Raw genomic sequence first — 25681 nt, 5'->3', positions numbered from 1 at the left:
GGGGGGGCCTAGGTGTCTTTATCGGATTTCTTGCAAAGCACACAAGTTTGTTGTAAACCCTCGATGTCAATGTGAAACATAGTCACAGCAATTTCATTTATAATTTGTGAGCGTTTACACAGTGACACCCTATTGTAGTATATCTATATCTTATAGCTTATCTATTCGTATATAGTGCAATATAGATAATTGTTTACATCCCATATTTGGTGCAATATAAATAATTGTTTACATCCCATATTTGGTGCAATAGAAACAAATATTTATCTACATCCCATGTTTAAATGATTAATGTCCGTTGGTTCCCTGATGAACCCGTAATAAATAGACGGGGGAAACGTGTAGGAACGTGCATATTTTAATTCATTGGTTGATCTGTAATGTATATAGTTCACAGTGTGTACACGGTATAATTTGTTTTGGTTTGGATTGGGATTTGTAGGGTGACACTAGGTTTTTGTTGTTTTTTTCCCCGTGCACTTATTTGAGGGTAGGGACCGTCATCGTGGTTGGGGCCACCCTATTAAGGAGGTGATCACCCCAAAAGGCAGGGATAATTTATTTATTAATTTTATCTAGTGCAGTGTGCACCTTTCCCTCCCCCAATTTATAAAATTGCTATAGGTCCCATAATCCATCACCCACCTATCTGTCACGGGATTTAGTTGTCACAGTTTTTTTGTCACATTAGTTATTTTATTTTTTTGATTGTTGTTAGGGCTACAATTTTAATGAGTAAATAAAAGTTATATTTTAGACCTTATATAGTCATTACCACTCCGTATACAATTTGATTATTCTGACTATAGGGTTACCCTATTTTTGGTCGGCAGGAGACCCTGTATCTTGTACCTGCGGTAATTGAACTATTGTAATTTGCTGTTCCTAATTGCCCCCCCAGATCAGTACGATTACAGTGATACCAGGATAACAAGGTGTCTTTAGTACTAGATCCTGTTAATATCAGTCAATATATCTACTCATTTAAATGAATTAAAGTGAAAGACGGTTGGGAATGCTCTAACACAGACAGCAACTAAAATGATCTGCTCTCAGGATTAGTGGTGTCCTAATAAGACCAAACATCTGTGACATGTTCTGTCAGTACCATAATCAATACCTACCTTAGTCCTGTTTAATATTTTTAGCCTTGCTATCTTTGCAATTATAAGCTGTCGGATAGTTTCAGGGTTCTTATCAGAGCTCATTATAGGGTTATTCTGGCAATTTAAAGACTGTAAATTTCTTAGTTTGTTCAACTCATTCATAAAGGACCACTGCAAAAGAAACAGGATATGATAATCATATGACAAAACTATAAATGCCATCTTGTAATAACAAAGTCACCTTCATCCTACTAGATTAAAGTGACTCTGTACCCACAATCTGTCCCCCCCAAACCGCTTGTACCTTCGGATAGCTGTTTTTAATCCAAGATCTGTCTTGGGGTCCGTTCAGCAGGTGATGCAGTTATTGTCCTGAAAAAACAACTTTTAAATTTGCAGCCCTGTGTCAAACTAGCGTGGCCTAGAGTGTCTATGCCCTAGGCCTGCACCTCCTCTCCGTCACTCTGTCCCTCCTGCCCTGCCGAACGCACGCCAGGACAGATCTTGGATTAAAAGCAGCTATCCAAACTTACAAGCTGTTTGGGGGGGGTCAGATTGTGGGTACAGAGTTGCTTTAAGGGTGCCTTAACACCTACCGGATCCACAGCGGATCTCACTTCTGCGGATTCGAAGCGAGAACCGCTGCGGATCAGTACCATTCACCCCTATGATAGCACATATTCGCAGCAGGACTAACATCCCGCTGTAAATATGTGCTTTAGCCCCTCGGTGTCCGCAGCCCCGCCGCCGCATTAGCCCATCCTCTGCCGCATCCCCCATCTCCGGCCACATCCCCCCATCCCCGCCACATCCTGCAGCCCGCCGCCGAGAGCATAAAGTACCTGCTCGGCGGCGCAGCTGCAGTGAGGCTGCCGGCTCCGGTCCTGCTAATGAGCACAGGGTGGACCCGGCTCCGGTCCCGCTTAAAGCACAGGGTGGACGATTCTCCCCCCCCCCCCCCCCATCAAACTCACCTGTGATATACTATTTCCATCAACTGACAAATTATTAAGGCAAGTAAAACTTTCATTGCAACAACCTATAGAGCAAAAAGAAAAAACAAAAACATTAAGCTAATGCCACACAGACCTGCCAATGTTACCAACATTAATAAACATGGATGATAAATCTTAACGTCACACACACAATGTTCTCAATGTTAAGTAACACCCTACACTCTATGCAGATATTTAAGGGTTCTCCATTGGTGACAAGGCAAGATTTCAAAGTGTACCTGTCATCAGGTCCGCTGCCGGATCAGCTGTGAAATCCATTCTGACAGTGGAAGTTTGTTTCTCTATGGCTACAAACATGCAAGAATTCAATGTACGTGACCCCCATTCTGTTCAAATTGGGGTCATGCGTCTTATGCATGTTCTTAACCATGTAGACACAAACTTCTGCCAGCAGAGTGAAATTCAACACTGATCTGGCAGCGACCCTGGTGACGGGTACACTTTAATACATAATGGTTTAATAGTTACAAAATAAAGATATAACAGAAGTAAATGAAATGTGCAGAAAGTACAAAAATAAAATGTACTGTTAATTAAATGAAAAAAAAAAAAAAAAAAAAAAAAAAAAAAAAGAATGCTTTACAAGGATGTAGGAAGAAATTGTACAGAAAATGAACTGGGTTGGATCCCCAACCTGTGTGTCAGAGGGTCAATGAAACTATAGTCAAGTCACATTATCATAACCTCTTCCTACTTTCAGCAGAGCATGCTCCTGAGGAAGTGACGTGTTGTGAGCTGAGTTAGAGTTAGATACAGGCTGTCTGCACACATATCTCTTGTTGCAAAAAGGGATGATTATTGGCCAAGGGTAGCAAAGTTTCTGAAACGGTGCAGTTTGTGAACTGTCTACATGCTGCTGTGGTGAAGGTGCATCGTGAGTGGACGAATGGCACCACCGTCCGGAAACTAGGGCAACATCACATGCCACTGATTTTAAGGGCAGACCAACACACTAGAAGGATCAAAATAAACCATCAAAATAAACCATAAGGCCGCAATTTTGCATTTTTTTGGTATAAGTACAATTCCAATGAGGATTACAGTGAATAACACCCATTCAAAAAAATTTCTGGAATATTCTTTACAGTAACAAACTACCATTCTAAAAATGTACAAATTTTTGTATACCTGTTGCGAATGTGCAAACCGCCTTTTTGGCTTCAAAACCAGTTAAGATATTGTGTCAAAACTAGGATGAAGTCAAGTTTACTTAAGGGGTGTCCACCCGCAGTGTTATGCCCTGTAAATCCTGGGGCAAGGAAGCCATTTCAGATCGGCATGCAGTGCGCACATCATCAGGTCAGAGACTTACAGTCCTCTTTGGCAGGAATGTTTTGCAGACACTTGTATAATGAAGGATCAGGAGCTGTCTCTGCTTCCTCTGTATCTAATATGGAAGACTGGTAGGAATAGCAGGATGCTAAATGCTCTGGGGTCAGTGCACTGCACTGCAAGTGGGGCTCATCCCGTGTCATTCAAGAACCAGTCTGGGAGTGGAAAGAGGGGCCTAACAGTTTGATAAACTGGAGTAGCTTTACCCAGTTTTGAGGATTTTTGTGGCTGTGGAGTCAGGGCTTCTGGTAGCTGCTGTATTGGGTCAGCTGCAGCTTCTGTTCTCCCCTGAGAGGTCGACTCCTCCAGGATGGCAGGGGGTAAGTTCCAGGGGGCCTTCTGGGGGCATCCGGTGCCTGGCCACACACTCTGTGTAATTCGTGTTGGTGCTGTGCTGCTGATTGTCAGGCTGGTCAGGGGGTGCTGGGGCCGCATTGCTCGTCCCTGGGGCTCTCTCTTGCATTTTGCATGCCGCAGACCCGGACGGCACCATCTTGGATGCGGCCTGTATCAGGTCCACCGATAGGAAGATGTCTAACATTCGGGAGAGATAGCAGGTCCCGAAGCCGGCGTCTTGCTCAGGGTTCTCTGGGCTCCCTTCCGAACCATGTTTGGAGGCAAGGGAACTGCAGGAGCTCTGTTTAATCTGCTCTAATAGAGACCTCTGTGGCAGAACTAAGCACCACACATCCTCTCAAAATGGCATCCGGCCACACACCCCAAAAATTTAGCTTAATACATTACTTTAATAAAGTTATATTACTCTGTAATATAAAAATTACTCTTAATTAAAAAAAAAGGATATTCTTCGATTTACATGTAAGGGCCCCTCTGCTGCCACCAACATTTGTGTCTGGAACTGCAGGGTCCCACTGCCCTTTTGTACTGTACTGAGGCAATGATGAGGCATCATCACTCGCTCTGCTTCTAGCATAGTGATAGCAAACACCGCTTACTGTGCAGAGGCTAAAGGACACTGCAATCGTGGCAACCTCCTTCCCCACCCCAGTGCAACATTTTGGACGGCCAAAAAGGGACATTGTGGTTCATTCTAGGAAAATTTTACAGACATTTGTTTTTAATTCAAGGGTGTCGTTACACATCCAGGATCTGCAGATCCTGGATGTGTGATGCATCCTTAGGTCCCATTCACACATCAGTAACCTTGTCTGTAATTACGGGCCCACAACTGTGGACAGGATTACAGATGTGTCAGTTACTGTCCGCATTTGCAGGGACCCACTGTCATATATGTGAAATTGCTTCATCGTTTTGTTGCGGCATGGATCATGTCCCCAAATGCAGCTGAGTTCGCTAGCCGTCTAGAGAAGGAGGACATCTCTGTGCAGGAGCACAGTTAAAAGCAGGGACTCCCATAATTATGACAGGAATCCGCACTCGCACTCCTTTACAGTAAGTAGTGGTGCACAATGAGCCCCTACTTACTGCTAGTCCTTACACTCTGTGAGCTGGGTGCTCTGCACCTGAGCCATGGAGTGTAAAAACCAATTAAACACATTTACATGGTTCCCTATGAGAACACACAGCTCGGTTCTCGAACTGTTTGGTCCTGGAAGAGCCTTCAAGAACCGATTGAGTTCAAGAATAGAGGTATTAGCAAAAAAACACAAACATTTTTTTCTTCAGCTTCCAGGGTATCCCTTTAACATTTGATTAATCAGCTGCAAAAGTAACCATAAAAAATTTCTGCAACTTTTTGGCCCAAAATGCTAAATCTTTGCAAAATCTCACTTCAGTCCAAAGTACACTTAGAAACTTGTTTTCAGTAAGCTTTTTAATGTGCTTTATTGATAGTTGTCCATTTAAGAAGGATGTGTGCCACTGGCTCATGACGTAAGGTCAGGAAAACAGTGTGGAAAATCCCTTCAAATACACAAACAACGATAAATCCCCCCAAACATATTTATCATATGTCTCCAGTACAAGAATTAATAATAAATAGATACTTACCATGTTGAACAGAAAAGTTTACAGACGAAATTCTATTATTTGAAACGATCAAGTGCTTTAATCTGCAATGAACAATTGTAATATTTTTCATATAAAACCAAGCAAAAATGTTTATGGGGGTATAAACCGCACTGATAAAACAAAGTAATATAGCAGAACAAGTGGACACAATCTGATGTTAGAAACCCCCAAAAAATTAAAAGTCTGCCACAAAATAATATGTTTGCAATTCAAATATTAAATATCAACCAATCTGAGGTTAGTTGAGTTTGTTCTGAAAAATCAAGAACAACATGAGAAATTCATTTCCTGAAAGAGTAGTAGATGTTTGGAACAAACTTTCAGCAGATGTGGTAGATAAATCTACAGTAACTGAATGTACACCTGCCTGGGATAAACATATATTTGTCCTAAGGTAATAAGAAAGGGGAAAAAAGGGCAGGCAAGATGGAGCAGGTGATCTTTTTCTGCCAACAGACTTCTATGTTTCTTATCTATGAATATACTATTTATGCTGTTTACAAACCAATGTTTTAGCAGTAAACATATCAGAAAAATGCCTATCCTATGTCAAATATGATTCACATCAAGAGCGAACTTTAAAGTACTGTATTGGCCAATGTATGTATAGAATGTATAAAAATCTAAAAAAGTTTATGTGTTTTATAGTGGCCAGCAATCAGAGCTGCCTTCCAGTGAGTGTGCAGTAGAGTTACGTGTAGATATATAGCAGTGCTTTATGTGTGTAGCACGTATAGAAGGAACCCAGCACTGTGAGTGCTGGGTTCTTTCTATGCACACTACTGGATCTCTCACCTCGTGCACCAACGACTAGCGGATTGCAGTCTTCCTACTCTCTTATGTGTGTAGCAGATCTGTGTGTGTGTGTGTGTGTGTGTGTGCGCACACATGTATATGCGTAGCAGTGCTGTGTGTGTTTGTGTATGTTGAGCAGAGCTTAGTATGCGTTGGTAAGTACAGTGAAGCAATGACCCAACCTCTGGGTCTCCAGCTATTACAAAACTACAACTCCTTGGGGAAAAAAGTCATCGTCATCATAAAAAAAAAAACACACACACAAAAGCTTTACATTTCAAGGTGCTGCCGAGAAATACGGGGAAATCATGAATTAGGAAAAACAATTTGGCCAGTTTATCGTAAGTGTAATACATACACGTTAATCTGTGTAAGAGTCTGTATTACATCTACTCAGTTTCTGCCTAGCTGCAGATGTAATGACCTGAAATGCTGACATCGTAGTAATTGATTATAGGGATCTATGATGCTGTCAGTTCGAGCCATTACACCTGCAGGCGAAACATGACCTCAGAAGGATCAGAAATAAACTTATATTACGCTTGTGTGATACTGGCCTAACTTACCTTGCCCCTTGAGAAAGCGGTATGATTCCCCCTTTCCATTCACATAAGGGGCAGATAATATAGTTGAAGGAAAGTTGGGTATATCTATTCTGTAGCTATATTAGTCTGTGTATCCATAGGAGGTAGAATAGTTAATGATTTAAGACACTGGTGATAACATATATATGATTCCCATGTTGTGACTGTCCTGGTTGTTGTACGGTGTACATTGTTTTGTGCATCTCAATGATAATGTAATTTTTAATCTTATTAATAAAAATATACAATATGAGGGTCTAGTTTCGGCTGAATTTGGTGACATACAGTAAATGTGGGAACGCGGCCTAAGACGGATCAGATATCAATATTAGAAACTAGAAAATCATGATGCTAATTGGTAAGTGAAAATGGGGTGTCTTGGTGCCTAGGGCAGCAGCATCTGTTAATACCGCCCTGGGGACTGGGGAGTAGGTACTCCACAGTACTTTGTCCCCATGGGTAAGTTTTTAGTGGGGGGGGGGGCAGGGGAGAAAGAGAGAAAGAGGAAAGAAAGGAGGAGAGTAGAGAGAGTGGAGTGGCCGTGTACAGATTGGAGTAGAAAAGGGTCAACTGAAGCAGCAGCCAAGGACAGGTCACTGGTTTCCTGTCGACATCCACTTGCCCTTTCCTGTAGCTGCAAAGATCTGTCAGTGGCTTCTGCTTCAGCTAAAACTTGTCTTCTCAATATCTGTGTGCTGCTACTCTGCTTTCTCTCTTCTCGCCAAGGACAATGAAAACAGCGACAATGAAAACTGTGCAGGAGAGGCCAAGAGAAGAGCCCCACCACCCCAGGCGAGGGAGAGGGTCCCTCGCGGCGCATGCAGCTGGCTGGAGGTGGTGGCTGCCTACCTGCAGGTAGAGAGCGGCGGCAGGTGGGTGGATTGGATGGGACAGGTGTTGTTGCCAGGAGCATGTTCGCTTGATAAGACACACTGAGTGAAAAATAGTAAGTTTTTATAGGAAATTATGCTCATGTGGCTAATTTGTGGTATAATATAAATTACCCAAATGTAAATGATGACAAACAAATCCAAACCTAGACCACAAATTTATTGACAAAGATCCAGACCAAACCAAACCAAACCAGAGGTGCATCTTATAGTCCAAAAAATATATATATTTTTACTTTCAAAACTTAATATTTTAATATTTTGCATGTTTGAAATTTTCTCTTTGTTTCCATTTACATATATACAGTAGCTATTTTTTGACATTTATACTATAAAAGCTGTTGGTGTCTTGCATATTGTAAAAGCTGTAATAAATTTTTTCGCCAATGGAGTTATGTGAGGGCTTTTAGTCTTTGCGGCATAAGCTGACATTTTTAGTTATACACCTTTTGTGTACATGTGACATTTTGATTGCTTTTTTCAGTATTAATAAGGGGCAGGAGTATAAAAAAAAAAAAAAAAAAGTCATTTTGGTTAATAAAAATGTTTTTTTTTATGGCGTTAACCCCTTAACACAGGGCTTACATGTACACCCTGGCTTCATTAAGGGAATTCAGAGGGGGGCCGACCCCGCTCTGAACCGCCGTGATCACGGATGCTATTTGCAGCGCCGTCCCCGCTAATCAGACTCTTAAATGCATCTGTCAAAGTTGACAATAAGCATTATTTTCCCCATCCCTGGTGTCTAGTAGGGGGGATCCCACCCCCCACATCACCTGCGACTAGAGATGAGCGAACCGATTCACCCGGTATCGGATCCAGGTCGGATTTTCCAAAAAGCCAGAGTCCAATCAGATTCAGATTTATGGAAGTCCGCTCCGAATTTCTTTTTCTTGCTTCCTAAAATGGCAGCCGCCATTTTAGAAATCAGGAAGTGCTCTGGGCGGGAAAAGCAATTTCCCATGATGCCCGGAACACATCTAGCACATCTTGCACTAGCCCACCCCCAGTGACGTCGGCATAGCTTTAAGAGGAGCGCTTACGTGACCGAAGGACGCAGTCTGCTGAGAGAGTGGAAGGAGAGTGCACAAAGCTCGTCAGTGACAAAACGCTGGCAATTGCTCGTGCTGCTGTTCTAAGAAGATATTCAAAAAAGGCAAAGAGAAAAAGTCACTGAAAAAAGCAAGAGCCACCGGCACTACTTCGCAGGTTGTAGGGGAGGTATTCTATATGGCCGCTGTTTGCGAACACTGTATATGATCATTGGTTGGTGCTCACTCTGAAAATGCAGTGATTTGCACAACAGTCTATTACAGAAAAAGAAATCAAGAGGGCTTCTTCATTCGTGCTACATATTAAAAGCACAGGACATACTGGGCTTTACTGTAGAGCGCCAAGCCCCTAATGAAAATCAGGTAACAGCTGGTTCGCGCGCATCTTAGGACCTCGCCTCTCCTGTATGCCTGGAGCTAAAAAGGTTTTGCCCAGTTACGTTCAGGATTGGGCGTTACAGAAAACATTACATGTTAACAAACAAACAAACTTCCTATCTTTCTACAAACTGTGTTGATCTAAATCGACATATTTAGTTAAATTTTATTGTTTAAGCCAATATCTCCTTGTGCTCTCGTTTTTTTATTATTAAGCGGGCTTCTTTTTGCAACAACGTTGTGTTCATATCCTGTCCTGCTCTGCTATGCACTCTTTCCAGACCTACAAATTTTAAACCGCTTACATTACCATTATGTTGGTCATTTACAAGTGTTATTAATCTGGTTGCTCCTTTTTTAGTTTTACATGAGTAGATATGTTCGTAAAACTTTCTATTTAGATTTCTCATGGTTTTCCCTATGTAATGTACTCCGCATTCGCAAAGGATAGCATATACTACTCCTTTGGTTTTACAACAGATGAAATCGCTGATATTGCATATGTGTCCGCCTAGTGTGACCGTCTTCGTCGTGAGACAATATTCACACCAGGCGCACCCCCCGCACCTATACATGCCTATTGGGGCGGCTGTCCGTAACCATGATGGGTCTCTGTTTTCTTTGTACTTGCTTCGCAATAACATATCCTTTAGATTCCTACTAGGGATGGTCTGAACCCGCCGAGGTTCGGCTGAACCCGAACGCTCAGCATCGGATTCCCGCTGTCTGCCCGCTCCGTGCAGTTGGCGGATCCAGCGGGAGGACCGCCTGGAAAACTGGGATACAGCCTATGGCTATGGCTGTATCCCAGTTTTCCAGGCGTTCCTCCTGCAGGACCTGCCCGCTGCACGGAGCGGGCAGACAGCGGTAATCATTGCGGAGGGTTCAGGTTCGTACGAACCCCATCCGAACCAGGTTCGGACCATCCCTAATTCCTACATCTTTTAAATGTTATTAGGGGTCTCTCAGAATATATTATGACAGTACTGGATCTTTCTGTATAAGGTACCAATTTCTCTGTATCGCTTCCCGTATTTTGTCTGCAACGGGGCTATACTTGAAGGCAAACGTGAAACAGGGTGTGGCTTCTGAAGTTTTTTTTTTGTTTTTTCCTATTTAGCAGTAAATCATCTCTTTGTTTATTCAGTGCTCTGTCTTTTGCTTTCTCCACCTCCTTCATCTGTCATGATCAGCAACATTCCGCTAACTTTTGAACCGCCGCCGCCTGCAAGGGAACTGTTGGCGTCTATGAGCAGCCAACTGCTCTTTGACGATGAGCACGTGGGGGAAGAGACAGGGGAAAATCAACTGGAGGGCATAGCTGTGTCGGAGGCGATATCAGAGCAGGCCCATGACAGGCCTGGCAGGAGAGCAGTAGGCAGTAGACTAGAGAGGGCTGGGCAGGAGCCTGATGAGGATGATAGCATCATTCTGGAACTGGATGATGCTAAATCGGCTGTTACATGGGATCCAGGGCAGGAGTTGGCTTATTCGATGGATTTGTCAACCAGAAATCCGTCCGCCAGCCGGCCCGCCACAACTAAGAAGCAGACAGGCAGCACTAGTCAAATAACAAGTCGGAAGCGTAGCCGGGACAAGAAGATGACCACTGGGGAACCCTCCTCCACTGCAGGTCCTAGTATAGTCAGCGCCCGCCCATCCTCGCAGCCTGTATGTACTAGACTCTACACCTCGCCTGTATGGCAGTTTTTTAAAAAGTGCCAGGAGGATACCTATGTGGTCATCTGTCGCCTGTGCGACAGGCGCATTAAAAAGAGGCAAGAGTTGCCATCCTGGCACCAGCGCCATGGCTGCCCATATGAAGCGCCACCACCTTTCCGCCTGGGAGAAACGGGGTGATAGTGGGTCACAGCAGGCCCAGGCAGACCCGCGGTCAACAGCAGCAGAAAGCAGCAGTAGTCAGGGGGGCCTTAAACACAGTCAGACCTCCTCTGTGGAAGGGAGTGTGGCTTCACTCCCTTCTTCAGCTGGTGGCCCCTGTGTTTCTAGCAGTAGGCAGTCTGTCATCATGGAGTCCCTATACCGGAGGAAGACATATGCACCCAGCAATCCCGCAGCAGTCAAGCTGAACGCCCACCTGGCCAAGTTGGTGCTCCAGGCTCTGCCATTTAAAGTGGTCGACTCGGCACCTTTCGTGAACTGATGTTTTGTGCGGAGTCATGGTGGAAGGTGCCGAGTCAACACTACTTTCCCAACACAGCTATGCCAGACATCTATAGGTATGTTCTCGAAAAAGTCGCTCACTCGCTGAGCCATTCAGTGAGCAGACATGTACATTTAACCACAGACATCTGAAGCTGTAATTATAGGCAAGGGCAGTATATGTCCATTAGTGCTCAGTGGGTAAATGTAATCTGGCCAACGGAACCCCAGCATTTGGCCAGGGAAGGGCGAAGACACCACGCCGTTGTCACAGCAGGGTTCCTGTGTTGTGGTCCTCCCCCACTTCCTCCAGTGGGTCCAAAGCCTCCTCAACTGCCAGTGGTCCTCCCTTGTACTACTTGGGTGTAGCACAGAGGTGTCACACTGTGCTGCACCTAGCCTGCCTGGGGGAAAGGAGACACACAGGGGAAGAGCTGTACCGTCTGCTTGAGACGGAAATCCTCTCGTGGCTGACTCCACACCATCTGAAAGTTGGGACGGTGGTGAGTGAAATGGGATCAACATTCTCTCCGTGCTGCGTCGAGGAGGTATGAGGCACGCCCCGTGTATGGCACATGTTTTAAACCTAATAATTACACATTTTCTAAAGTCTACATCCCAGTTACAGACTGTGCTGTCCATGGCTCGAAAGCTGTGTAACCATTTCAGCCATTCAAGTTGCTCTCACAACATCCGCCTCGACCTGCAGCGGAGGAATGGTCTTCCCAATAGGGATGGTCTGAACAGAGTTCGGTTCGGGTTCGTACGAACCCGAACCCTCGGTAATGACTCCCGCTGTCTGCCCGCTCCGTGGAGCGGGCGGATCCAGCGGGAGGATTGCCTGGAAAACTGGGATACAGTCATAGGCACCAGGGAGCGGGCAGAAAGCGGGTATCTGCTGCCGAGCGTTCGGGTTCATACGAACCTGAACCTCGGCAGGTTCGGACCATCTCTATTTCCCAATAATCGTCTCATTTGAGATGTAGCCATGCGGTGGAACTCCACCCTCCACATGCTTGACCGGCTCTATGAGCAGAGGAAGGCCTTGACGGATTTCCTCTTGATGCAGGCAGACATGGCGACTCCCCTGTGTAACCTGGAGCTCGGGCAGTGGCAGCTCATGCGTGACACCTGCCGCTTGCTACAACCCTTTGAGGAGGCCACCTTGCTGGTCAGTGAGCAAGACACAGGACTGAGCTCCATCATACCCATGCTTTATGTGCTGGAGCTGATGCTCATGAGAATCAGTGGCGAGGGGGAACAGGTCTTGCCACTGTCGCAGCCTGGGTCGGTGGAGGAAAGCTTGGTGGAGGAGGAGGGAGAGGAAGTTGAGGTGGAGGAGGACCTGAAGGCACAGGAAATCTTAGGGGAGACGGGTGGAGAAGGAGATGAGTCTTCCTGCCAGACAAGAGGGGGGGCCAGAGGAGGATAAGGAGGATGGAGGCAGTACCCATTGGCAGTATGCTGTGGAGACGGAGGCAGGGACTCCTTCCCACTCCCTGGTGGAAATGGCTAAGCGCCTGTTGATGTGCTTTCAGGCTGACCCACGCTTGCAAAGGATTCGTCAACGGGACGACTTCTGGCTGGCCACACTACTGGACTCACGGTATCGCAAGAAGCTGTGTGAATTCATTCACCCTTCCCAACGGGAGGAAAAAATAAATTATTATAAAGAGGAGCTGGGTGCACAGTTAGTGGCAGCCTTTGGAACACGGCGCTCTCATTTACGCCATTCCCACCAGGGCCACATCAGCAGCGCTGCCTCCTTCACATCCTCCTCTAGTACCTTGGGTGGCATGAGCAGCGGCACCAGTCTGAGCCTGATGTCCATGATGCACGCTTTCATGCAGCCAGAGGCCGGGGTAACAGGAGCACCCGCACAGTAGCAGGACATGGCAGCACACCTCAAACAGCAAGTCCAGGGGTTTTTGGACTCTACGTTGCCACCTAACGTGCCAGTACCACTGGACTACTGGGTGGGAAAATTAGATGTCTGGCCACAACTCGCTGAAATTGCTTTGAAGATACTCTCCTGTCCGGCCAGCAGTGTGTCATCCAAGCGAGTTTTCAGCACAGCAGGTCATATTGTCAGTGCCAGGGGAACCAGATTGTCCTGTGATAGTGTGGAGTGTCTGACTTTTATCAAAATGAACGCCACATGGATAGATAAGGACTTTGCGACACCTGCTCCTGATACCACAGAGTAGGATGTGGTCGTGTTGTCACCAAGATGTAGGACCTTTTCTGCTTCTATTATGACCTATATGTGAACTAGACCTTACTGCTGCCCTGCTACCTCTCGCCTGTCCATGGACCTCATTATTCTGCTTCCGCTGCTCATGTCACCCAATTACAACTGCTACTCCTGCACTGGCCTCCATGTTGGCTACTGCTGGTCCTTCACTGGCCTCTATGTTGGCTACTGCTGGACCTTCACTGGCCTCCATGTTGACTACTGTTGCTCCTGCCTGGCCTCCATGTTGACTACTGTTGCTCCTGCCTGGCCTCCATGTTGACTACTGTTGCTCCTGCCTGGCCTCCATGTTGACTACTGTTGCTCCTGCCTGGCCTCCATGTTGACTACTGTTGCTCCTGCCTGGCCTCCATGTTGACTACTGTTGCTCCTGCCTGGCCTCCATGTTGACTACTGTTGCTCCTGCCTGGCCTCCATGTTGTCTACTGTTGCTCCTGCCTGGCCTCCATGTTGACTACTGTTGCTCCTGCCTGGCCTCCATGTTGACTACTGTTGCTCCTGCCTGGCCTCCATGTTGACTACTGCTGCTCCTGTACTGGCCTCAAATGATTATTGCTGGACCTCCAATGACTACTACTGCTCCTTCACTGCATTTGTGACCTTTTTCCTGCATGGACCCTGTAATGGTGAATATTGAAGTCTAAAAAAAAAATTATAAAAAAAAATTGACTTTGAGATATTGAAAAGACAATGATGTTACTGACATGTATAGCCCTAAATTCAACCAAATACACTACCCCCGTATCATATAGATGCTTTAAACGATGAAATCTGAAGAAAACCGAAATCCGGTCGGGCCGAACTTTTAAAAAAAATCCGGAATTCCGGTCGGAATGAACTTTTGAGAAGTTTGATCATCCCTACCCGCGACGTGATCGCGGAGGGGCGATCGCCGCATCTTTACCGGGCCGTGGTCTGCGCCGTAATGCCGCTGATCCCGGCTCGACATTCTGTTGCAATCTCATTGATCTATGCAGTATATCTATACTGCATAGATCTCAATGAGAGATCAGACTAGTAATACTAGAAGTCCCCCAGGACATATCTGGTATCGCCACGTGCGCAATTGTTCGAACTATTAATTTATTTCAACTCTGATCTCTCCCAGTGTATGGTGTCTGCGTGAAAAAATTCCCAAAGTGCAAAATTATGTATTTTTGGTCGCATCAAATCCAGAAAGTTGTAATAAAAAGTGATCAAAAGTCGCATATGCGCAATCAAGGTACTGATAGAAAGTACGGCTCATGGCACAAAAAAATTACACTTCACACGGCCCAATAGACCAAAGGATAAAAGCGCTATAAGCATGGTAATAGAGCAATTTTAAGGAACATTTTTTTAAAAATGGTGGAAAGGGTTTAAGTGATAGCTTGCGCAGTGTCCCGACTTGTGCCTACAACTTTCTCCTCCTAATAATTTATAAGCTCGCTAAAGCCCCTATTGTACGGGCCGACTAAGAGGAGCAAACGAGCGCTACTAGCTACGTTCCCCGCTTGCTGCCGCCACTATTGCAAGCTGCAGCAGCGAGCGGGTGAGTCCAGGGGCACCGTGGGGAGGTGCGAGGGGGCTGCCCGGGTGATAGCTAGATCGTTCGACAGCCCATAGCATAAATCAGCGGTCTGCTACTGCTGCTCCTATTCCACTGAGCGACGGCAGCAGATCATTGCTGATCGTTGCCCTATATTCCACGGGACGATTATTGGCCAAATACGGCCGATAATCGTTCCGTGGAATAGGGCCCTTCGTTCCTACTGTAGATTCGCTCAGCTCTATTTGTACCCCCAGAATTGAAAAGTACTGCGCTATATAAATAAAGAGTATTATTATTACAACTTCCAGCATGCCTCTCCATAACACTGTGGGATTGCATAATTCAATATAACCTGTTATGACTGTTTATCCCACCTCTTTTACCTTTATCAATCCTTGCCCACATTGTTGTGTTGTAGTGCCCAGTTTTAACCTGTGACATGCACATAGTGAAGACTGCTACTGAGTAGAGAGCAGGGCTGACATAACTTCACAAAACGGCCACCAATACTATAGAGCAGGATGTAAGCGCTGCGGAATCTGTTGGCGCTATACAAATAAATATTATTATTATTATTATTATTATTATGTAACAACATTTTTTATCTCAAGAACTACAGTACTTCCTGTCTATTGAAGTAAAGTAGCAACACAGTAAGCTAGCAGATCTCATAATTACAGTACATGACAATGTTATAAAACTTTAGATGGGGTTTTATTAGCAGCAAAAACATTTTGCCAGATGAACCCTTTCAGATGTAAGTATTACCTTGGTAAATCTGAAACCGCATGAAGCTGGTTTCCATCAATAATGTGATTGTTTGAAATATCAAGTAGTGTCAAAGACTGAAGACAATTCATAGGCCTACAAAAGAGAAACACAAAAAACAGCATGTTACTGTGTAGTATCACACAAGAACAATTAGTTATATACCTGCAGCTGTGCTAGTGGTATGTTACTGTGCCAGGACCAGGGTCTGTGGAACCCTGTAGTTTCCAAGGCATTGGGGGCAGAAGGGGGGGTCATGTTGCCCCATACTGCTGCCAGTCAATGTAAAAAAATATATATATCTTATACATATTCACATTATAAAACTATATACATTTTATAACTTTATACATTATAGAACTTTATGTTTACGAAGTATGCAGCAATATTTAAAACCTTTTAAATGCTTGATAACCACTTAAATAAACCTGTTATGCTTACCTCTCAGTGCTCCACCTGTGTTCCGATGGGGCCTCTCTGGTGTTCCCCCACTGACTGCAGCTCCGCTACTTTAAAGATGAACCTGTCTCAGGAGTGACAGCCCAGTCAGCCAATCACTGGCTGAGATGGGACAGCCCCACAGCAAGTGATTGGCAGAATGGTCACTCCCGAGGCAGGTACATCTCGGAAGTAGCGGAGCTGCAGTGAGCATTGGGTGCACGGTGAGGTAAGCATATCATGTTTATTAAGAGTGCAGAAATATATAAAACCACTTTTTAAATGCTGGATAACCCCATATAAAGAAATTATTAAAACAATGTTATTGGCCAGTATACCCCTTTAAAACTGACTTGGGCTTCTAAAAATAACAGACTATGTATAAATTCAGTCAGTTCTTGCTCAGTTAATGCTCTGTTCACACTACTGTTGCTTTTTTAGGTTTCTATTTTTTTTCAACCAATAGTGTACAGTTAAGAGCAGCCCCACAATAGAATACAAGGTGCTAAAAAAGTACACTGAACTGAGATTTTGACCTAAAAGTAAAATCTCAATTTCTTTTTAACATAAGGGTGATTTTTTATTTTAAAGAGTACTTAGTGAAACAAACAAACAAACTTTTGACTTGTCAGAGAGACATATAAAATCACCCTATCACATGTTATCTAGTGTCCATAACATGTAATTTTATATTTATAGAGAAAAGCATCCAGGCCTCTCTTGAACTTATATAATAAATTAGCCACAACAGCATCATGTTGCAGAGTTTTCCACAGTCTCACTCCTCTTAGCAAAAAAAAAAATCCCCATCTGTGCTGGTGGTGAAACCTTCTTTTCTCTAGAGATGGAGGATGCTCCCTTGTCATGGTTACAGACCTAGGTGTAAGTAGATCACTACAAAGATCTCTGTACTTCTGTACTGTTCATTCATACATTGTTATCAGCGCGCCTCAAAGATGTCTTTTTCTAAATTAAATAACCCCAAGTTTGATAACCTGTGTTGGTACTGTAACCCACCCATTCCCTTAAAGGGAACCTGTCACCCCCCGTGCCGGAGTGACAGGCTCCCGACCCCCCGTTAGAGCCCCCTATACTTACCTAATCCCGCCGGGTCCCGCTTCTGGAGGTGGTCGGGTGATGAAGATCTCAGCCGCTGCAGCCCGATGCGCGCGCTGAGAGATGAGTCCAACGCTCATAGAGAATGGCGGAGCGCTGGACTCTCCTGTCATTCTCTATGGGTGTTGGACTCATCTCTCAGCGCGCGCGCCGGGCTGCAGCGGCTGAGATCTTCATCACCCGACCACCTCCAGAAGCGGGACGCGGCGGGATAAGGTAAGTATATGGGGCTCTAACGGGGGTTGGGAGCCTGTCACCCTGGCACGGGGGGTGACAGGTTCCCTTTAAAGTAAATAAGAAAAAGGTGACTAGTCCATAAACGTCCCCGCTTCCCACAGAGACTCTGGCAATCTCAGACAGATAAAATGTACATTAAAAATTCATCTATGGTACATACATTAACTTTTTTCAGGAATCAAATCCCCTTCATCAGAATAAGGTGCATACAATAAAATGTGACAGCAGGGTTTAAATAATTCAGCACAATTGTGGCAGAAACACCCTCTAAGTGGTGGGGCTATCTTTAAAATAGGTAAATATCAACTAATTAACATACAAAAAGACATGATTATAATAGTAGATTAAACTAAAAACCATAATTAAACTATTAGAAAGATTCCAGAATTCATAAAACTGTATTATCCAAGTAAATAGCACTTGTAGCAGTTGTCACACTGAATCCCCATACAGCAGTAAAACTTAGCAGAGCGCAAGGATAGATGTTGGGTGCTGTAAGGGGAATGCTGGGGTCATGTGATCATAATGACCAATCACTGGTGGGGTAAGTATCGGCAGCCAATAGGAGCAAAGCACAGATACAAAGTCTATGGACCTGTAATCAGAAGCTGCCAGTGTCAGATCGCATTAGGAATCTTTATGGTGAGCACCCCACTATTCTTTTTATTAGTCATTTACTATTGCGGTATCACATGCAGGGCTGTATTAACAATTGCTGCTGCCCTAGGCACTAAACCTGAAGACGCCCCATCTTCACGCACCGATTGGCTTTACCAGACCTGACCAATACCACCATACCCCCACCCCCCTGGAAAAAACACCAGATTTACTGGCAAGTCTGAATAGGATATGGGAGTCTAAAAAAAAAAAATGTTTTTTCCTTCCCCTGTTCCCTGGTGCTGCCCCCCTGCAAGGTGCTGCCCTAGGCACCGGACCACGGGTGCCTAGTGGTAAATATGGCCCTGATCACATGAGGCGCTGCAGTTAGTATTTTCTCTTGTTTTCTCTTGTTTTTGCACTTTTTCAGCCCAAATAGTATTATTATTTTGGTGTATATAGTGTCCAGCTCTATACAATATACTAATCTGCTTATCCAGTGAAGTATGTTGGCTCTTTTCCAAGGTACTTGTGTCTTCCTCTTCTCCTCACATTGAATACATGATTTTATATATTTGTGATGTGTTAATTTAATAAAATTTAATATAATTTTTTTGCTAATGAAGTTTGATATGTTTTGTTGGGGGGTATATTCTCTTTTTTTTTAGGTGTATGTTGATACCACTTTATTTTTTCCCCTAGTGGGATCCAATTTTTTGGGTGCAAAGGTGCATAGTCTATTGGTGGACCCAATTTGGGGTTCTCAACACCCACAAATTTACTACTATTAGCAGAGCGAACTGATCATACAGTGCAATAACAAAAAAAAAGCATGAGATCTGTGTTACTCCCCCCTTCCAGGCAGGATCGGGTTACTTAGATGTTACTAGTATACGCCTTCCTCATGTTGATGCCTGGATACTTCCCTATGCCCTGTTTCATTGTTCCATGCTCTGTTCCATTGATCAGTAAAGTTCGCTCTGTGCGGTAAGGCTTTATTCCCACATTCCATGTTTCACTAAGTTACAATTTTGAAAAACTATGAGCTTTTCTTGCAAAACGCTCTTAATCCAAGTTACTCTTAAACCAAGGTACCACTGTATATCTCTTAAAAAAGTAAAGGGAACACTCAAACAACACATCCTAGATCTGAATGAATGAAATATTCTCATTGAATATTTTGTTCTGTACAAAGTTGAATGTACTGAACAAAAAATCTCACAAAAATCATTAATGGAAATCAAATGTATTAACCAATGGAGGCCTGGATTTGGAGTCACACAAAATTAGGCTGGGTTCACACTACGTATATTTCAGGCAGTATTTGGTCCTCTTGTCAGGTCCTCATAGCAACCAAAACCAGGAGTGGATTAAAAACACAGAAAGGATCTGTTCACACAATGTTGAAACTGAGTGGATGGCCGTCAAATAATGGTAAATAACGGCCATTATTTCAATATAACAGCTGTTGTTTTAAAATAACAGCAAATATTTGCCATTATATGGCGGCCATCCACTCAATTACAACATTATGTAAACAGATCCTTTCTGTGTTTTCAATCCACTCCTGGTTTTGGTTGCTATACAGCCTCAAATATACAGCCTCAAATATACGTAGTGTAAACCCAGCCTAAGGGTGCGTTCACACCTACAGGATCTGCAGCAGATCTGCAGCAGATTTGATGCGGTGTTCAGTTATTTAACCCTTAGGGGACACAGCCAGTTTTCATTTTTGCATTTTCGTTTTTCCCTCCTCGTGTATATAAGGCCATAGCGCCTGCATTTTTCCACCTAGAGACCCAAATGAGCCCTTATTTTTTGCGCAACTAATTGTACTTTGCTATGGCAGATGTAATTTTTGCCTAAAATGTGCCGGGAAACCAGAAAAAAATTATATGTGTGGTGAAATTGAAAAAAAAAATGTTTTTTTTTTATTTGGGGGGGGGTTGTTTTTACTATGTTCGCCCTGGGGTAAAACTGACTCGTTATATATGTTCCTTAAGTTGTTACGATTACAACGATATGTAACATGTATAACTTTTATTTGATTTGATGGCTTATAAAAAATTAAAACCTTTTAAAGAAAATATATGTTCCTTAAAATCGCTCCATTCCCAGGCTTATAGCGTTTTTATCCTTTGGTCTATGGGTCTGTGTCAGGTGTCATTTTTTGCGCCATGATGTGATCTTTCTATCGGTACCTTGATTGCGCATATATGACTTTTTGATCGCTTTTTATTACAATTATTCTGGATTTGATGCGACCAAAAATGCGCAATTTTGCACTTTGGGATTTTTTTGCGCTGAGGCCGTTTACCGTGTGAGATCAGGAATGTGATTAATTAATAGTTCGGGCGATTACGCACGCGGCAATAGCAAACATGTTTATTTATTTATTTATTTGTTTACTTTTATTTATAAAATGGGGAAAGGGGGGTGATTCAGACTTTTATTAGGGGAGGGGATTTTGTGTTATTAAAAATACATTTTTCTTTTACTTTACACATATACTAGAAGCCCCCCTGGGGGACTTCTAGTATATGCACTCTGATCTCTCATAGAGATCCATGCAGTATAGTTATACTGCATGAATCCATGAGATCGGTGTTCTATTACTTTTGGCTGCTGCAGCCAAAAGCAATAGAATGCCGAGCCGGGATCAGCGCCATTATGGAGCAGACCCCAGCCCGGTATGGATGCAGGGATCGCCCCCCCGCAATCGCGCCGCAGGGGGGCGATCCCCCCACTAGACCACCAGGGATGTATAACAGCAAGTATTTAGAAGCAGCTGTCAACTTTGACAGCTGCTTCTAAGTACTTAATTAGCGGGCACGGCGATCGGACCGTGCCCGCTAATAGCCGCGAGCCCGGGCTACATGCGGCACCCGGGATCGCGGCAGTTCAGAGGGGGGTCGCCGCGCGACCCCCCTCTGAACTCCCATAGCGGCACGAGGACGTTCAATAACGTCCTGGTGCAGCTATGGGTTAAATGAAATCTGCTGCAGAAAATCAGCTGCAGATCCTGTAGGTGTGAACGCACCATTAAAGTGGAAAAACACATTGCAGGCTGATCACAATTTGATGTAATGTCCTTAAAACATGTAAAAATGAGGCTCAATATTGTGTGTGGGCTCCACATGCCTGTATGACCTGCCTACAATGCCTGGGCATGCTCCTGATGTGGTTGAGGATGGTCTCCTGAGGGATCTTCTCCCAGACCTGGACAAAAGCATACGCCAACTCCTGGACAGTATGTGGTGCAACGTGACACTGGTGGATGGAGCGAGACATGATGCCCCACATGTACTCAATCGGATTCAGGTCTGGGGAAAGGGCAGGCCAGTCCATAGCCTCAATGCCTTCATCTTGCAGGAACTGCTGACACACTCAACCCACATGAGGTCTAGCATTGTCCCGCATTAGGAGGAACCCAGGGCCAACCGCACCAGCATTTAGTCTCACAAGGGGTCCAAGGATCTCATCTTCGGGGTAGGCGGGGACCACAGGAGCCAGAATGACGGCGCTTCACGGCTTCAGGTTTAATGAAGTAAAACGATGAATTTTAATGGTCTCATAAACAACGCGTTTCGAGGCATAAATTGCCCCTTTGTCAAGTAGGAGAGACATCATGGGATCTCGGCATCTACCCTTGGAGCCTGGCTGCTACGGCTACTACCTCTCTCTTCACAACAGGTGTTGTGTTCTTAGCACAACACCATCAGGTGAGCAGTTTTATTATCAGCTTGTTCGACCTACAATCTGTTGTTTACGTTATCACCCTATGGCGCCCTTTCCACTTTTTTAGCCCTACTCAAGGATCTCATCTTGGTACCCAATGGCAGTCAGGCTACATCTGGCACATGGAGGGCTGTGGGGCCCTCCAAAGAAATACCACCCTACACCATACTGACCCCCTGCAAACTGGTCAAGCTGAAGGATGTTGCAGGTAGCAGATCACTCTGCGTGGCATCTCCAGACTCAAGTCTGTCACGTGCTCAGTGTGAACCTGTTTTCATCTGTGAAGAGCACAGGGCGCCAGTGGCAAATTTGCCAACACTGGTGTCCTCTGGCAAAGGCCAAGTGTCCTGCACGGTGTTGGGTTGGGCTGTGTATAGTGATTGATTATCCTGTATATATAAGATTTCTCTCCACATGATTGTTGTATACTTGAGAAAGGCTCAGTATGTTTTAGAGCCAAAACATTGTTTTTGTATGTATTTGGCACAATAAAGTAGATTTCTGCATTGAAGAGATCCTGTCCTTGATTGCTGCATTTTCTCTCTCTCTCTCTTTCTCTCTCTCTCTGTATATATACAAAAACAATATAACTGCGGCACTCAAATTCAGGTGAAAAAGTAAACAGAGCATTGGACATGCTTGAGAAAAGTCTTGATTGTAAGACTGAAACGTCACATACCCTGTACATGGATTGAATAAACCTCAGTTTACTTTTTCACCTGAATTGGAGTCCTGCAGTAATATTGTTTTTGTATACTTACACCGAGTGATCTTTGGTATACAGCTGGCACCCGCAATCAACATATTTTGTTCTGGATGTTTATATATATATGTACATATATATATATATATATATATATATATATATATATACACACACACACACACAGTGGTGCCTTGGATTACGAGGATAATTTGTTACGGGACCATGCTTGTAATCCAAATCCACTTTTAAACCAAAGCAAATTATCCAATAAGAAATCATAAAAGTGCAGACAATTGGTTCCACATCCCATAACATGTAAAACAGATGAAATAAACATAAAGAAACAGCAGAATATGCGATATTATAAGTTACTGTACATTAATGGAGAGGATGGAAAACACAAGGGCTGACAGAGACTGCAGGGAGCATGAAGGAATGAGCAGGGCAGATGTGGGCACATGCATGCAGCATTCTCTGTCCTGGGAGAGAGGGGTTACAGCTATGAAGAGATTACCTCCACAGTCCTGTCCCCAGATGTGAGCCCCAGCCTGAAGTGGATCTGCTATCAGGGGCGGAACTACCGCCGTAGCAGCCGGGCCCCTAGCATCGGGGGGCTCGTGGCCTGGGCCCCCGGAGCTTACTGCCTACAACACCCGGTGGCCGAGCGGGCCTCCCGGGTGTTCAGTGTTCTGATTGACAGCGCGAGAAGCCATAGGCTTCCCGCCCTGTCAATCACTCTTGTGACCGCAATCAGCATTTGCTTGCGATCACAAGAGTGTTGCCCCCGCCCCCGACAGATCAGCATCTTCCAGGCGAAGTCCCAGGCAGCGACATCACTCAGGTCAGTGTGCGTCGCGGCGGCTGGGACTTCCGGTACAGGAAGTGACGCGCACCCTGTACCGGAAGTCCCAGCCGCCGCGGCGCACACTGAGCTCAGTAGTGGCGCTGCCCGGGACTTCGCCTGGAAGCTGCTGATCTGTCGGGTGCAGATGAAAAGAGAAGAAAGAGGCCTGCGACCGACAGGGGATCGTGTGGTTAGGTGAGTTGTGAGTTTTTTTTATTTTTATCAGAGGGGAACACTGGGGGCTGTATATATATGGGGGATGCACAGCACTAGGGGCTGTATATATATATATATATATATATATATATATATATATATATATATATATATATATACACATACACTAGAAAATGTACCCGGCGCTGCCCGGGTATAAAGTGTCAGTGTGTTAATTAGATTTGTTCTAAGGTGCCCAGGAGGCCAAGCTAAAGGTATTGTTTCATCTGGGAATCAGTGGAATTAGTGTATACCTGTAGTGAATAGTTGGAGGGGTTCTGTATACCCACAATGTATAGTTTTTAGGGGTCTCGCATATCTGTGGTGCATAGTTGGGGGGGCTGTATACCTATAGTGTATAGTTGAGGGAGGTCCTGTATACCTGCAGTGTACAGTTGGTGAAGGTCCTGTATACCTGTACTGTATAGTTCGGGGGTCCTGTATACCTGTAGTATATAGTTGGTCCTGTATACCTGTAATGTATAGTTGGTGGAGGTCTTGTATACCTGTAGTTTATAGTTTGAGGGTCCTGGATACCTGTAGTGTATAATTGGTGGAGGTCTTGTATACCTGTAGTATATAGTTCGGGGGTCCTGTATACCTGTAGTAAATAGTTTGAGGATCCTGTATAACTATAGTATAGAGTTGGTGGAGGTCCTGTATACCTGTAGTGTATAGTTTGGCGTCCTATATACCTGTAGTATATAGCTGGTGGAGTTCCTGTATACCTGTAGTATATTTGGGGTCCTGTATACTTGTAGTATAGAGTTGGTGAAGGTGCTGTATAACTGTATTATAGAGTTGGTGTAGGTCCTGTATACCTGTAGTGTATGGTTTTGAGGTCCTGTATACCTGTAGTAAATAGTTTGAGGGTCCTGTATAACTATAGTAAAGAATTGGTGGAGGTCCTGTATACCTGTAGTGTATAGTTTGGCGTCCTATATACCTGTAGTATATAGCTGGTGGAGTTCCTGTATACCTGTAGTATATTTGGGGTCCTGTATACTTGTAGTATAGAGTTGGTGAAGGTGCTGTATACCTGTATTATAGAGTAGGTGTAGGTCCTGTATACCTGTAGTGTATGGTTTTGAGGTCCTGTATACCTGTAGTAAATAGTTTGAGGGTCCTGTATAACTATAGTATAGAGTTGGTGGAGGTCCTGTATACCTGTAGTGTATAGTTTGGCGTCCTATATACCTGTAGTATATAGCTGGTGGAGTTCCTGTATACCTGTAGTATATTTGGGGTCCTGTATACTTGTAGTATAGAGTTGGTGAAGGTGCTGTATACCTGTATTATAGAGTTGGTGTAGGTCCTGTATACCTGTAGTGTATGGTTTTGAGGTCCTGTATACCTGTAGTGTATAGTTTGGGGTCCTATATACCTGTAGTATATAGTTGGTGGAGTTCCTGTATACCTGTATAGTTTTGGGGTCCTGTATACCTGTAGTGTATAGTTTGGGGTCCTGTATACCTGTAGTATATAGTTGGTGGAGGTCCTGTATACCTGAAGTATATAGTTGGTGGAGGTCCTGTTTACCTGTAGTATATAGTTTTGGGGTCCTGTATACCTGTAGTATATAGTTTTGTGGAGGTCCCGTGCACTTGTAGTGTATAGTTTTGGGGTCCTGTATACCTGTAGTGTCCTGTATACCTGCAGGGTTGTATTTACCCGTATGGCAGTGTTACTCAGTCACAGTGTGTCGGTATTGGTCATGTCTGGTATGACAGTGTTATCCAGTCACAGTATGGCGGTATTGGTCAGGTCCGGTGTGGCGGTGTTATCCAGTCACGGTATGGTGGTATTGGTCAGGTCTGGTATAGCGGTGTTATCCAGTCACAGTATAGCAGTATTGGTCAGGTCTGATATGATGGTGTTATCCAGTCACAGTATGGTGGTATTGGTCAGGACTGGTGTGGCGGTGTTAC

The 25681-nt window shown here is 44.4% G+C and overlaps 1 protein-coding gene across 5 annotated transcripts in view; it reads right to left on the bottom strand.

Moving 5' to 3' along the window:
- TBCE (tubulin folding cofactor E) overlaps positions 1 to 25681 on the bottom strand; it is a 130604-nt gene that overhangs the window by 19555 nt on the left and 85368 nt on the right. For all 5 annotated transcript variants that reach the window (XM_069954459.1, XM_069954458.1, XM_069954461.1 and 2 more), the window contains exons 9-12: positions 15862 to 15957; positions 5426 to 5487; positions 2081 to 2145; positions 1125 to 1277 (exon numbers count right to left, since the gene is read on the bottom strand). In XM_069954459.1, the coding sequence (XP_069810560.1) occupies positions 1125 to 1277; positions 2081 to 2145; positions 5426 to 5487; positions 15862 to 15957 (376 nt within the window). The remainder of the gene's footprint in view (positions 1 to 1124; positions 1278 to 2080; positions 2146 to 5425; positions 5488 to 15861; positions 15958 to 25681) is intronic.

Source organism: Dendropsophus ebraccatus, chromosome 15, assembly GCF_027789765.1.
Source record: "Dendropsophus ebraccatus isolate aDenEbr1 chromosome 15, aDenEbr1.pat, whole genome shotgun sequence".
NCBI classification, from domain to species: Eukaryota; Metazoa; Chordata; class Amphibia; order Anura; family Hylidae; genus Dendropsophus; species Dendropsophus ebraccatus.
Note: the sequence above shows the minus strand (reverse complement) of the source record. Positions and strands in the feature narration are given on the sequence as shown.